Consider the following 16,125-nt stretch of genomic DNA (forward strand, 5'->3'; position numbering starts at 1 on the left):
AGTTTTCTACCTCGGGGGCACATTTAAACAAATTTTATTTCTTATATTGACTAGTTTATATTCCAAACTTTATTATGAATATATAAATAAATAATAAAAAGGGTCTAATAGTTAATAATTTATTGTCATATGTAATAATTTTAAATTCGAAATTGTCTCACACAAAAAGCCTGTGATGTCACATACGCAACAGAATATTGCAATCTTCTTAAATTCATATACTTCCCTTGACTTGGCACACACATACATGCAAATTTTTTACCAATATGCGTGCGATGAGAGACACATACCAACATCTATTTAGCACGTCAAGGCATTGATACCCTTTTTTAATAAAAGTGGTATATTATATTTAAAGAAAACAATTATTATTGATTGTACTAATAGTTGCACACTAAATACAAAGTATTATATTTCTTTGACATTGAATACAAATTTCTTAATAAGAAGGTTGGACCTGCTTGCAAGTTGAAAGCGAGTGGAGAGGAAGAAGACATGACTTTGTGACTTTGCGAATTAATAGCAGTGCTTAGAAACCACAACAATGAGTAAGAAGAGTGCAGAAGCTAAGATCATAGGATGTAGCCTCAAACCAAAAAGGGACAGTAAGGACAGATTTTGTGTTGTGCTTCTTTCATTGTGGAGTCGTTTGTTTTAATTATGGTTGTTGTTGATTCTAATTGAAAATATTCTGAAGTTGTCATTGAATTTTGGGCATCGGTAGAAGTAGCTGCAAACAGACAGGTGCTGTATTTACAACCTCGGTATCTTACCTAAGATTTTTTGAAAAAAAATTTTATTCCTCTGTATATTTATAACTCAATGAATGGGAGTCAAGATGCGAACTAAAGATGATCATCAACTGCATGAAATGTTAAGAAAAGAGTCCGCAGTTGCATTTAACGACGTTCGCAACAAGCTAAGAGCCAAAACGAAAAAACCAATTTTAAACCTTCAAACCGAAAAAAAACACGTTCAACTTACTATGCAAAGTAGCAGGAAATATAACGTTGGCGACTTAGTTGTCATTGAACGAACACAATTTGGAAATGGCCTCACATTGAAACCAAAGATTTTAGGAACGTGAAAAATTGTTAGAGTAAAGCACAACAATGATGATGATGTAAAAAATAGTTCATAGACACTACTTGGTGTTTGAAGTGAAAGGACGTACTCGCGGAATAAAATCAAAAATCGAAATTCGAGTGCACGCCCAAACGGCCAAACGCAGCTTTTGTAATCCCGCACAAAGACTGCAACGCATCAATTATTGTGACCCAATAACAAACAGAAAAAAAAAAAACGTCAAAAATTAAAACAAAACTACTTACTGACAGAGCAAAATTTTTTTTAGTGAGTCTTCGCTATCTTGCTGACATGCACCCAGCCAGTGGCAATGCCAATAGAGCCACCATACCAGAGAGTGCTGACGTCAGCAACGCATACACAATGATCAACAAGGGGTCGTCTCGAACTAACGAGGCAGGCCACCTATATGCTGACGCCCCAAGCACATTAATGCTTAACAGCCGCTTAGCAACAGCTGATGTCTGCAAGAAGTACTCCAGTTTCACCTTCCTACCCTTAATGGTCTCCGACGACCGCGGCAGCAGTCCACATGCTGGTGCTAGTGTGAATGGAGACTCCGTTGACACTCCAATAGATATAATCAAACCCAATTCACCCGCTGCAGCTGCGGCTAGCCTGATTCAGTCCAGTGCACATACAAACAGCCATATGCTCTCTTGGCGCCACACGAAAACGACGAGGACATGGAGACTGATGAATCTGAAGCCGAGCAGATAAGCTCAGCCCAAGAAGAGAACGTGGCTGCGTCAAGGACTCATCAGGTTGAGGGAGGCAGCCAGCCCAACGCCGTCGCCCATACCAGCACCAGCTCCTCCGTGCCCGAAGAAAGGGCCAAAAACAATGCCCCCACTGGAGGAAAGTAGCCACCCCCATCGTCTTAAATTACATTGATGACAACAACGACGTGTGGCTCGTACTATCTGAAGTAGTGGACCTTGACAACCTGACCATCAAGTCCAGCCTAGGTCGGACTATGCGACTCGTATCCAATGATGTGCCCACATACACAGCCATTATAAGAAAACTGGAAGAACAAAAAATCCAATTCTATTCATATCAGTTGCAGGAGGAGAAGCCCTACCGAATAGTCATCAAAGGCCTTTACCACTCCACACTCAACCGAGAGCTCATCGACGACCTGCTGAGCCAGGGCCATACCGCTCTCCATGTGCACAATCCGAACAACAAAGCTACCAAGGAGCCCATGAACATCCTCTTCATTAACTTGAAGCCGCCGGCCAACAACAAGGAGGCTCTTACCATCAGGAAGCTGTGCAAGCAGGTGGTCAAGGTGGAGACTGCACGAAGAAACCAGAACTGGTGCAATGCCATAGATGCCACGAGTACGGGCACACAGCCACATACTGCAGAAAACAAAACAAATGCGTGAAATGCGGGATCAATCATCGCACTGCCGATTGCACACGGCCCGACTCAGTTACGGTAACATGCGCCCACTGCGGTGGTAACCACCCTGCCAACTATAAAGGCTGCGAGTGGTTCACCGAATATACAAAGCGTGCGGGAGCCCCAAAGCCTGCCAAAATGAACAATCTCCCACCGACTCAAGCGAACCGAAGGGCGTAAGCCTGTTGACTTCCCCCGTACAGCACCCACTGAACAAGTAGAAGGGCTTTCATACCCCGCTGCCACCAGAAGAGGACTAGCTGCTTTCAGCAAAGAGAACAATGTACCCAGCGCTAGCCTGCGAGAAGGACCAGCGCAAGCTAGGCTTCATATACCGCTAAGGGAACAGCAACAGAAGAGGCTGACTGCGCAAGAACAGCATCATCATCTGCCATCAAGGACATGAGCCGAGCTATCGAAAGGATTGCAGTAATGCAACAGCTTTGGATATGCAACAGCAAATCCTTAACCTTTTGACCGCGTTGCTATCCAAATGAACACACCATTTAGGGTGCTAATCTGGAATGCCAACGGCAGCTCATGTAAGGTACCAGAGCTGGATGTTCTTATACAAAAACACGACATCGGAATAATTCTGCTGTCAGAAACAAGGACCAATGGCCCTTCCTTCCCCACCTAACGGACACATCCGCGTGGAGCAGGTGATCAACGTCGTCAAAACCCTTCCCAGGGCTAAAGCACCGGGCCATGATGGAATAGGCCACACCTCTCTGAAGTTGGCCCTGCCAATGCGCGCTCTTTTTTATAACGTTGATCTTCAACGCCATATTAAGGATGCAACACTTCGCTGCCCAGTGGAATCTAGCGAGGATCCATATGATCCATAAGTCGGGCAATCCGGAATATGACCCTGAGTCATATCGGCCGATCAGTCTCCTGCCTTCCTTGTCGAAGGCTTGGGAAAAACTGATTGTCGCCCGTCTTGCTAGGCTTATGGATCAAATGGCCATTCTTCCTGATCCCCAATTTGGGTTCAGGGGTGGGCATGACGCTGTTGAACAGAATCACAGAGTGATTAACCATATTCTTAAGGCTTACGACGACAAAGACTATTGCTATGGAGATTTCGTAGACGTTAGGCAGGACTTCGACCGAGTCTGGACAGATGGATTGCTCCAGAGAATCAAGATGAGTCTTCCCGCCCCTTTCTTTCTACTTTTGCGCTCTTATCTAATGGAGTGTAAAATTGAATTCAAAGTCAGAACAGCAATCTCTCCGGTTCATTATATGAAGGCGGGTGTCCCTCAAGGCAGTACTGGGTCCCTTCCTCTACAATTTGTACACGCTGCCGTGTACATGCCGACATGCCCACTCTGGATGACCTACATGAGTTCGCCACCCCAGGCAAACTCTTGATGGCCACATTTGCTGATAACGTGGCAATAAATTACTCCGCCCACTGTGAGTACAAAGCCACTGATGGGCCCAGATTTGGGGAATTGCATCTCGTACAAATCGAAGACGGATTAAGACACTCCAAAACTTTGTCTTGCGCCGAATGACCGGTGCTGACTGGTAAGTCAGAAATTCTACCTTGCACAGAGACCTCAGAATGGAGACTATACACAGCCAAGTCGAAGCATTCGCCAACCGATACAACGAACGCTTGCAGCGACACTGAACCGGGTAGCAAGGGAGGTGTGTAACTGGAATGTGAAGTCTGGAGGCTCAAGAGAAGATCCTTTAAGGAACTCCTCCAACCACGACACAGGAGATGCCTCAGACCCCCCGACTACCTACGTGACGATGCAGCCTTACTCAAAGAAGACGCCTTTGACGTTTGTCCACAATAAAGCGTGAGGACCCAACCAGGCTTGGCGAAATACTACCTAATTTAACTGTGTTGTATTAAAAATGAATGCTATTTTTGATTTAAAACAATAAACGTATAAAAAAAAAAGAAATAAATTGGTAATGCGCTGGCACTAGGATGACCTACATTCAAAATTTCCCTAGTCTCCACCTCTTATAAGTTTTGAGATCCATGCGTTCATACATACGGACGGACAGACAGAAGGACGTGGCTAGATCGACTCGGCTCAGGATATAAACAAGTAAGAGATTCTAGTCGGGAGCTTCCGACCAGGGAATACCCTGAACCCTCTTATTCCAACACCAAGAGCAGTTCGCGCAACGCGCTCGTTTGAAGTAATAAAGATAAATTTAAAAAATAATTCCCTTGGCAGGATTCAAACTCGCAACTGACCGCATTATTTGCTGCCGACTCTACTCAACAGTCACACCAGCCACAAAAAAAAAAAACAGTTTCCCCGGTAGGGCTCGAACTCGCGACAGACCGCACCACTTGCTATGCCTCTAAAAACAGAAAACAATCGCAATTGCAATGCTGTTAATAGAATTCGAAGCAGACGCGCATGAATGTGTGTGTGTTTATGTAAGTAAAACATAGCCTTGGTTTTTTCTGACCCGATCTTAATGCAATTTTCTACAGTATATCTTATTGTACCATTAAATATTTGTGTATTCTTAAGAAGCCAACTGCATTTTAACTGTGTGCTATATTGGTGAGCATAATAAATTGGTTTATTAACTTGATTTATAGCTATGAGGTAGTAGCGGGGAGGTTGTGATTGCTATAAAATAAAAGATACATGATATATATATACTAGTCCTGAAGCAACATATCAATTAGGTGACTCTAGCTCTTATTATTTACCAAAATTGCCCAAAAAACAGGATATCGATGTCGATTTTTATCGATTGCTTGGAAACGGAGTAAGTTATCGACTATCGAAAACAAACTCGATCTGCGCATGGACTAGAAGGGCCTACAGCTAATTTCAAGTCTCTAGCTCTTATGGGCTCTGCTATCCTTGCGGTTATCCATACGGACGGACGGACAGACGAAAAGACGGACAGACAGACGGACTGGCTAGATCGACTCGGCTGTTGATGCTGATCAAGAATATATGTATATAGTTTATGGGGATGCTTCCTTCTGCCTGTTACATACATTTGCACAAATACCTAATACCCTTTTTACCCATTTTGAATGGGTTCAGGGTATAAAAATGGTGCTGTCGGAGACATTGACGAGTTGCGCAAAGCCCTGGGCAGTTCTAGCGGCTTTGCATTACGCAAGTGGACCCCTAAAGACAAAGCTGTGGTCGTCATTCTTCCAAGAGAGCACCTTCTACGTGCTGACTTTTGGAGAAAAAAAAACTTCAAGGCAAACACCGGTGAGTTGCACGTCGCCCTCTTCGACATCGAAATGAAGCAGTCTTGCGTGAATCTCGACGAGGGTTATCCGTCCTATAATCTTCATGTATGGAACATGCTTCATAAGCCGGAAAGAAATGCATCCTTGGCAAGTCAACTCCCTCACGGATAGCAACGATTCTTCGAGAGCTTTTCAACTCTCACTAGGATACCCATTCCCAGATGGGTCCAATTCAAAATTGTGATTCTATAGTTTTTGCGATACTACATAGCAGCTATATTTATTCTTTGTTGAAACTAGAGCCACAGCTTCTGTCACAGCACTCCCTCCAAACTTGTATGTTGACAGAAAATTTTTTTTTAATTTTCAATACGACTATACTATCTGCTAAGCTGCTAGCCTGACTCTGAAAGCCAACATGCAAATAGATGACCTTCGTGACTAATAGAATCCCTAAGCTCAGGCAATCCAGCAACTCCAGTTTAAGTGCCTCAGCCCAGAAGTGATACAATTGTCACAATCCGTCCTGTCAAGCGCAACTTATTAAAGTTGCCTCTCACGTGCAATACAGTGTATCGTTACTCCGAATTCGGAAAACCTCTAAGAGTCATGGACTATATGAACCGAATCATTAAGCGTCAGAAACTTTTTATTCAGATTCCGAAAGACATCGGCAGCACTGAAATATTCTATGTTCAAAAGCGACTTAACTTACTTACACAATGCAAGGAGTTTCAGTGTTTGCTCAACAAGCAACTTTTAGCAAGCTCCAGGCCATTGTTTACCCGATCGCTTTCGCATAGCATCTTCCTCCGTGGTGGGAACCAGTTAATGATGAGCCTGAAGTTTGGATTCCAAAACTCAAATTTCTAGACAAGACCTTGTCGCGGTCTTCGAGTATATATATCGAGTATGTGGTTCGACATCAAGAACTACGGTAGAGCTTGCCTCTTTACCAAGCGCTCTGCGTGCTTTAATGTATACTTCAGTACACGTGATATAAGCTTAGAATATCGATATCGATTTTTAGCGATTACTTGGGAAAGGAAAGATTATCGATTATCCGAAATAAATTGGTAATGCGCAGGCACTAGGGTGACCTACATTCAAAATTTGTCTAGCCTCCACCTCTTATAAGTTTTGAGATCATTGTGTTATATATTTTTGCGCTTTAATCCTGCTTTTTATTTCAAATTTTTTAATTTTTCGGTGCTTTATTTAAAAAGCTTTTATAAATTGTGCAAAGTGTTATCCGTTGTGCAGCGTAAGTCTGTTAATTATTGCATTTATAAAACGCGGCGTCAGTTCCGTGTTGTTGTTATGGCCTGTTTTGATTCTTTTGCTTCGGTGCTCCCCTGTGCATACACTTGTTTGTGCGTGTGTTCGCTGCATACTTTCTGCTTGTGCATTGCGCTCTTGCAAATTTTTGTTATTGCTTTTCGCTCCAAACAATTTGTTTGTGTACGAATAATGGTTTTTTGAGTGTTTACTTGCTCTATCTTGTGCACCATTTTCGTTTTGCTCTGCGCTCTCGCAACTTGCATACGCATTTAATAATTATGTCGTGCTGTAAGAAGCCGTGCACGTTCAAGCAGGCTGATGATTCGGCACTGCCGCAATTTGATAATTGCTGGCTGTGTGAGAATATGATGCATGCTAAATGTGCAGGTCTCACTGGGCGTGATTGCGACAAGATCGCTGCAATTGCCAAGAAGGGCTGCGGCGGCTTGCGTTGGTCGTGCCCAGAATGCAACTTCAAACAAATTGATTTCTTCAGAATGTATAATTCTGTAAGAAATCAATTCTTAAAATTGAATAATGTGGCTCAGCAGCTCTCGAGTAATTTTGACTCTAGTTTCGAGTTGGTCGTGCGCAGAATGCAACGACAAACAAATTGATTTCTAGTGCCCTATTTATGGTGTTGGGTGATTTTAATTTGCCGAACATCTCTTGGTAATTATTCACTGCTAAAAAATTATCTAGTGCCCTCGGCACAGCACGATTTTATAGACTGCATTCTTGATCTTTTGCTGCTTTAAATCAATTCAATTTCTAATCATTTGAATAGAACACTTGACCTTGTATTTGTTAACGACTACCTTATTTCTAATGTGTCTAGGACCCCTCCTTTATCTCTTCCTGAGGATGTCTATCATCCTACTTTAAGGATTGCAATGCTCAATTGTAATCCTTTCATTTCGTGCTCATCAGCCAATAAGCCCCGCTGTTGCTTTCGCAAAGGAAATTATTCTTTGCTGAATCAGCTTACTTATGCAACCGATTCGTCTTTCTTATATGACTCGGTAGATATGAATATTGCTATTAATTTTTTTTATAACACCTTAAACTCCCTCTTGTCTAAATATTCCATAGCCAAGTCGAACTTCTTTCTTCTTAATTCTCAATGCTATGAGAATTATCTAACTCGTTGTAAAAGGCAATTTGCCCAAGGTCCGAGACAGTTTTATAATTTTGTAAACTTGAAGCGTAAATCTTCAAGTTTGCCATCTTCTTTTTCTCTCGGGATGGATAAGGCTAATAATAATAATAAATCTTACCCCTATACTATTTCTTCCGCTAGTTCTATACCTCCTCCCATTATTTCACAATTCTCTCTCCTATTAGCTATAAACTCTTTAAAATCTTCTTACTCTCCTGGGCCGGACAATATTCCTAATTGTCTACTCAAGGAGTGTACCTCTTCCCTCCTTCCATTGCTAAAGCTTTTTAATCTATCCCTTGAAACTCTTAGACTCTTGAGACTCTTATATCATTCCTCTTCACAAGAAAGGTGGGAAGTTACAGGGACATAGCAAAATTGTCCGCTATTCCTAAACTCTTTGAAAAAATAATCACTTCGAATTTGCAGCATTTCTGCAAATCAGTTGTTTCCCCTGTTCAACATGGATTCGTCAAGAATCGGTCAACTACGACCAATCTGCTTGAGTTTACTTCCTTGGTAAATTATGCTTTCCTTTCGAAAATGCAAAATGATGTCATTTACACCGACTTCAGTAAGGCGTTTGACTCTGTGCACCATGACATTTTACTTTTTAAACTTGACCGAGTAGGTTTCCCTCCATCTCTTTTGCTTTGGATTAATTCTTATTTAAAAGGTAGGACCCAAAGAGTAATGCTGAGGCTGACTACCTCTAAACGGGTTCACGTTACTTCTGGTGTTCCTCAAGGTAGTCATCTTGAACCTTTACTCTTTACTATTTTTATAAATGATCTCCCCTCTGTTATATCACATGCCCGTGTACTCATGTATGCGGACGATGTCAAACTTTTTCTATCATACACTAATCCCCTACATTATTCTCGTCTACAAGACGATTTAAACGCTATGCAACTTTGGCCAATCAATTACATCTAAATTGTTCAAAGCGTATGTTTATGACATTTAATCGTACTACACCTTATCTTGTCAGTTATACAATCGACAATATCCCTTTGCAACGTATACTAACAGTTAAGGATCTAGGCGTTCTGTTTGATTCTAAACTCTGTTTCAATCTTCACATAGATACCATCGTTAATGAGGCAAAAGGTCTACTTGGATTCATTAAACGATGGTCTAAAGAGTTTAACGATCCTTTTATAACAAAACTTCTGTACATCTCTCTTGTTCGCCCTATCCTTGAATACTGTTCTTGCATTTGGTCTACACAGTATAACAATAGCCAGGATCGTATTGAATCTGTTCAGAAGCAATTTATGCTTTTTGCCTTACGAGGTTTAAATTGGGATCCTAATCTTCGGTTGCCATCCTACTCCAGCAGACTGCGTCTTCTCAACCTTCCGCGTTAAACAACCATAGCACAATTCTCGGTGTTGTCCTTATACATAAGTTGATTATTAGCGACATAGATCCTCCTTTTCTGCTAGAGCGTCTTTAATTCTCTGTCCCGGCTAGACCAACCAGAAATAATCGCCCCTTATTCCTATCTACGTGCACAACAGACTACCCTATGCACAAACCTTTTCGCGTGCTATGTAAAAATTATAATAGTTTGCATCACGTTTTCTCTACCGAACTGTCTCTACCCCTAATAAAATCGTTGCTTTCAGGATACCTTCGGGAAGTCGCTGACCATTCCCAGCTATGAGCAGGGGCATAGCTTGCCGGGCAGGCTGAAAAATTTCCCCCCACCGGGTCGGTGATTTTCCATTCCTTTTCTCTTTGTCCTATCTACTTAACACTCTTTATCTAACTTACATGGCTTTACTTTATTAATAATCTTCTTAATTTCTTTTTTCCTATTTATTGTATTTTCTTTATTAATATAGCAAATTAAGATTATTTTTAATTTTACTTAAGAACACTTTTTTCCTACTTACAACCTTCTGCTAAGATGTAGGCTCTAATAGCGTCACTGACAAATTAGCTGTGAAAAGGGGCACAGCTGGCCGGGCTGGCAAATAAAACACCTCCATCGGTCGGTGATTCTATGAAGTAAATTGTATTCTTTAACAAGGCTTTTAGCATATAATTCTATTATCTATTATATAATCTATTGAATAATGAGGAAGACACTTGTTGATCGACCATTAATAAATAAAATAATATAAAATAAAATAAAAAAAATAAGAATACGGACGGACGGACGGATGCACAGAGATGACTAGATCAACTCAGCTATTGATGCTGAGCAAGAATATACAGCTGTGAAAAATATAATAGCTCAACTACAAAACATTTTTTTTTTTTTTTTTTAAATTTGAATTTTTTTATATTGTTTAGTATTCCCCATAATCAACAAGTAAGAGGTTCTAGTCAGGAGCTCCCGACACCCTGAACCCTCTTATTACAACACCAAAAAATTAATAAAAAAAAGTTCCCTTGGCGGGGCTCGAACTCGCGACAGACCGCACCACTTGCTATGCCTCTACTCAACAGCCACACCAACAATTAAGTACTTATGATAAAAAAGGAACTAAAATAACATTACAAAAAAAAGATGCAATTACCATGTTATTAGAATGCACATGTATACAGAAATTCTTAAAGCTGCTGCCCCGTTCAATTGCGCAGTTGCGTATATAACTTTGGCTTTTCTTAACCGATCTTTATGAAATTTTCTACAGTATATCTTATTGTACCATAGAATATTTGTGTATTCTGAAAAAGTCAATTGCATTTAAATTGTGGTTTAAATTGGTTGGCAATAAAAGTTGGGTTATTAACTTGATTTATAGCTCTGAGGTGGTAGCGGGGAGGTGGCGATAGGTATGAAATAAAGTTACTTGAAATATCTAAAATATTCTAGAAGCAACATATCATTATTATTTACCCAACTTGCTAAAAAAAACAGGATGTCGAAATCGATTTTTATCGATTTATCGATTTTTATCGATTGAAACGGAGTCAGTTATCGATTATCGGAACAAACTCGATTTGCGCGGGAACTAGGAGCATCCACATCTAAAATTTCAAGTCTCTAGCTCTTATAGGTTCTGAGATCCTTGCGTTCATACATACGGACGGACGGACGGACAGACAGACGGACATGGCTAGATCGACTCGGCTATTGATGCTGATCACGAATATATATACTTTATAGGGTCGGAGATGCTTCCTTCTGCCTGTTACATACATTTGGATTTTGCACAAATACAATATACCCTTAAACCCATTTTTAATGGGTTCAGGGTATAAAAACAGTGCTAGCGTTCTTCAAATTTCTGTCTATTTTTGGGGATTTTAAGAAAAAAGCCTCAAAAAATGCAGAAAAAATAGAATATTTGTTCTGTCATAAAAGTCAATAATAATCATTACAATAGAGCGTGGAAAGCACTGCACTGCATAGAAGCGCGATCTTAACAAAAAATTGATATTGGACGGAAAAACTTACAGAGAAGTTGGTCAATTTGTAGGATGCTCCAATAAAATAATTAAAGAATCTTAAACTATCAAAAAATTATTGAAACACGCGGATTATAACGATCTATGAGCCCTCTTCATGTCAAAAGACTGATTCGTCAGAGCACGAAGGATCCCTTCAAGCCTGCTACCGAGATTAAAAAAGAGCTTAACATAAATGTGACGGCACAAACAGTTCGCTAATATATTAGGCAACATAACCTTGAAGACTGCAAACCACGAAAGGTTCCACTTTTAAACGCGACACCTATTACTAAGCGCATGAAGTTTGCCAGGAATCATGCAAATTGGACATCCCAACAATGGAGGAATATTCTATGGTGAGATCAGTCCAAAGTGGTTATGTTTGGTGAAAAGGGTTCTCGATCATCGTTAGACATCCAAGGAACACAGAATACAAACCTCAGTACACCCCAAAACCCATTAAGCATGGAGGGTGTAGAGTAGTCGTATGGGCCTGCGTTTGCTACTATGGAGTAGGTATAATACATTGGATAAAACCATCATGGATCACGTGTATGTGAATATCATGGAGACACTTATGCTAGCCTTTGCAGAATACGAAATGTCCCTCGTATAGGTCTTTCAACAGGACAATGAACCCAAACACATCAGTAGGAAAGCAAAGGAATGGTTCAGGGCAAACTCTGGGAACGTTTTGGAGAGGGGTGCCTGACCTGAATCCATTTGAAAATCTGTGGTCCGACGTCAAGAAGGCAGTTGCTGCTTCCAAACCAACCACTATCGGATCACTTTGGGAATAAATTAAAGAGTTCTGGTCCAAAATTCCCCTAAAACGATGCCAGAACTCAGTTGATTCCATGCCAAGACGCTGTGCAGCTGTTCTTGTTAATTAAGGACACTGTACTAAATATTAAATGATAAATATTGATTTAGTATTAATAGTTCAAAATTTTTAACTAATGAATTCCTTACTTATTGGCCTTTTTTTATTTTAAATCGATTTTTGAAAAGTGGTGCTATTATTTGTTGCGCCTAATTTTAGCAATGTTTGTTAAATAAAACGTTAAGCAATAGGATAATTTTCTTTTTATTGTCAGTTGTTTGTGAGTCTTCCCTTTCTAAAAATGTGATTCAAGTTTCCTTAATGTTAAAAATGTGGGTGTGGCAACTTCTTAAAAATTGCTTGTGGAGTGCTATTTTTTTTCGCAACTGTGTATACTTTATGGAGTCGGAGATGTTTACTTCTGCCTGTTACATACCTTTTCAAAAATATATTATACCCCTTTATACACATTTTCAATACTTCAGGGCATAAAAAAATGAAATGAAAAATAAATATCTATAATAACTACAATGAGGGATTTAGTAGTTCTAACAGCTCCGGCACGTAGCAGCTTTAGCAATTCCAGCAAACACAAAGGCTAATTTTCGGATTTAAAATATAAGAGTGCTCTAGTCGTATTTGCCCGCTAGGTGATACCCTGAACCTTCTTCTACTGATACCCGATGCCGGCTTACACTTTTTACTGGTTTAATGAAAAAAGCAATATAATAACATTACAAAAATATAGAAATAAAGGTTACTTTAACCGACCGAAGTAGTTGTCATCGCCTCATACTTTTCAACCATACCAACAATGGGATTTTTATGAAAAAGCAGCATTACTTAGAATGTAATCAAAAAGATTATGGAAAAATTACAAAAGTGAGCAGTGTTATGAAAATTCATTCATATATGTAACATCTCATAGCTGTGCCCATTAAGGTATACATACATACCCAACGGTCTGGCACATCAAGCACAATTTCAGCCGAACAATTTGTTTGAATTTTGAAATGCAGCTGCAACGTGTGAGAGCTGTTAGGAAAACTTTATAGTTCATTGTAATCAGTTGATATTGACTTATATTTAGAACATGCGCATGATTAAATTTCAACAGCAAAAAACAAATCAAAAATTGCACGTTTTGCCAGTACATTTCGTAAGGTTTTGAAGTAAAAGTCCATATAGTGCTCGTTCGATAGGAAGTAGTTCGTAAACGATATTTTGTAACTGATAGGGGTCTTGGTGCAAATCATATGCCTCAAGAAAGTTCTATAAGTAATTAAAACGTAAAAGATTCGTATTATACATTTTATAATTTCACTTAGTTACCTCAGTATCCCGGAACTCACAATAGATGCGATCGAGGTTGTACCGAAAATCACGAATACACGTGTATGTATTGTTCCATGAATCTTGGCAATGACAATCTGCATCCGAAGTACATTGCGCTAAATGGTCAGAACGATGTCCTGGGCAAGCCGGATTATATGTATCATCGTTTCCTTCACCCCAATACTCAATGAGCAATACACGTTGTTTGGAAAATTGCTGCTTTTTATTTTTCTGTTGCACCTGTAGCAACTCACCTTTAAAAGAGCGACCATCTATATAATTTGGGACCGGCAAGCCGGCCCATTCCAGTATGGTAGGCGTTAGGTCTACCAAACTGACAGGCATGTCCATCAAGCGGCCAGCCGGTACGCCTGGTCCACGGATAAGTAATGGAACTTTGATGTCAGTATCATAAGGTTGTCGTTTATCAAAGGGCTGCGCAAATTGTCCCAAGTGGTAACCATTATCCGAAGTGTAGATGATGTAAGTATTGTCAAGGCATTGGGTTTCATTAAGCACTGTTACCAAAGTCATCATCATTTCATCAACCGCTAGCAGCGTTTCCCACCGCCTCTGAAAATACTTATCTATTGTGAAAACCGAGTCATTTGACAAATGTTGAGCTGACCTGACCAACCAATGTTTATCTATGGAAAGAATATTAGCATAAGTATAGATTAATGCTACATACGTACTCTTATCGGGAGCGTTAAAGCTAGGAGTGCGCAACGCTCGCACTTGAGAAAATACCCCTTCATGACGCGGGGCTGGTGTGAAGGGTGCGTGAGCGGCTGGAGGAGATACCATTGCAAAAAATGGTTTTGAATGATGATTCCTTGTTGAATTACGAATAAATGCTGCCGCTTTGTCCCTCAACAGGTCTGTCAAATATACATCCGTAAAGCTCACATTTTTTGTGTTTTCACGCAGTGTATAATTATAATAACGAGAGTTCCCGTGAAGGCCATAAAACTCATCCCAGCCGTGAGGAACTTCAGCGCCTTTAAATTGGTTTAAATATTTGCCAGCAAAGAATGTTTGATAGCCATTCTTCTGTAACAGCATAGGCAATGAGCGTGGCTCGAACCTTTTACGCCAGTAAAGGCCATTGCAGCCACCACTTAATGAATTATTGATTGTCCTATGGTTGTGCGCATACTGTCCAGTTAATAGGCTTGCTCGCGCAGGACAACAAATCGGCGTACTAGTAAAGGCATTGGTAAATTTTGTGCCATACTTGCTCAAAAGTTTCCAAGTTTGTTGAAGTGGATACACACCGTGTAGTTCTACATCTTGATCATCACTCAATACTAAAAGCACATTTGGTGCGGGCAATTTTCGCATTAATCCAAAGGCATGGTAAAAGTACAATACAAAACTAAGTCTCACGAGAACCTTAATCTATTTAGGGAATTAAAAAGGAAACATAACCAAGCAAATAAAAAATTTCAATTCTACTCACCATTATATTTTTTGGCCGATCTATGTGCGTTGATTTTCGGAACTTGATTCCGCAGCCCACACATTTATTAATTCATTGTAAAATAATAAAATATTTACTGTCTATATCCGTGTGTTTTAAATATTTTAAATAATGTAGCTTTACATATATAGAAGCCAAGGGGTTAATATTAATGGCCCAAATAATCGATGAGAACGTTTTGAGACATTGGTATATCAGTGCAACCAATCTTTTAGCTAACCCCAAAGTCACCGTAAAAAATTAGCATTGCTGTTGAAGCCAAAAATCTATTCTACACGATAATGACGCTTACATGTTTTAGGAAGCTTTAAGCCATAATTTAAAATAAATTGAACAGCCAGTTTTTAGGACAAATAATTGATCTCATGTTATTTAACAAAGAGGTGCGTTTCACAACTAGTTCCCAGGAACTGAACCACTGCTAAGATTCAGTGCTGAATAATAATATAATATATGGCATTAAACGGGAACAAATTAATTCGAAGCACAGGTAAACCTCCTACAACGCGGTGAATAGGTTCCTGAAAAACTGAAATATTGGAATTTGTATAGTAAATATATGTGCTTAATATAATTTTATGTATTTATTTGTTGAGTCATAAGAACATACATATTTTGTAATTTAAAAACACTACATTTATTTTAACAAAAACAAAACAAAATAAAAAAAATAAAATAAAATAAAATTTCTACGTAAAATATTCAAGTTGAAAGATTTAATAAATTAAAGCCAAAACAGAACGATTATTTTCTACTCCTCCTCATCACTTAGTATGATTTGTTTCGAACGATTTGTTCGTACTAGTTCAAAATCTGAGCTTGATCCACTATCAGATTCGGGCATCCTTTCCACGATGATTGGTTTGAAAAAATCGTTCATTGTAGTTTGTTTGCTCTTATTTCGCAAATCTTTATAAATTTCTTGTTAGGGAGCTAAA

At 39.6% G+C, this 16,125-nt stretch overlaps 1 protein-coding gene across 3 annotated transcripts; it reads right to left on the reverse strand.

Moving 5' to 3' along the window:
• Positions 1–12,866: 12,866 nt before the first annotated feature.
• Positions 12,867–15,576, reverse strand: LOC115765177 (N-acetylglucosamine-6-sulfatase-like). Of its 3 annotated transcripts, none has more exons than XM_030708599.1 (4): positions 15,167–15,576; positions 14,400–15,105; positions 13,702–14,351; positions 12,867–13,641 (listed from the first exon to the last, which is right to left on the reverse strand). In XM_030708599.1, exons 1-4 carry the CDS (start codon positions 15,167–15,169, stop codon positions 13,498–13,500), a joined length of 1,503 nt encoding a protein of 500 aa, XP_030564459.1. In that variant the 5' UTR covers positions 15,170–15,576; the 3' UTR covers positions 12,867–13,497. The 3 variants fall into 3 exon arrangements, with proteins under 3 accessions (XP_030564459.1, XP_030564458.1, XP_030564457.1); XM_030708598.1 differs by having other exon boundaries at positions 12,868–13,641; positions 13,702–15,105; positions 15,167–15,402; positions 15,480–15,574; XM_030708597.1 differs by having other exon boundaries at positions 12,868–13,641; positions 13,702–15,105; positions 15,167–15,569.
• Positions 15,577–16,125: the final 549 nt, after the last annotated feature.

The sequence above is a fragment of the Drosophila novamexicana genome, unplaced genomic scaffold (genome assembly GCF_003285875.2).
Source record: "Drosophila novamexicana strain 15010-1031.04,08,12 unplaced genomic scaffold, DnovRS2.1 tig00000932-arrow-arrow-pilon, whole genome shotgun sequence".
Classification (NCBI taxonomy): domain Eukaryota; kingdom Metazoa; phylum Arthropoda; class Insecta; order Diptera; family Drosophilidae; genus Drosophila; species Drosophila novamexicana.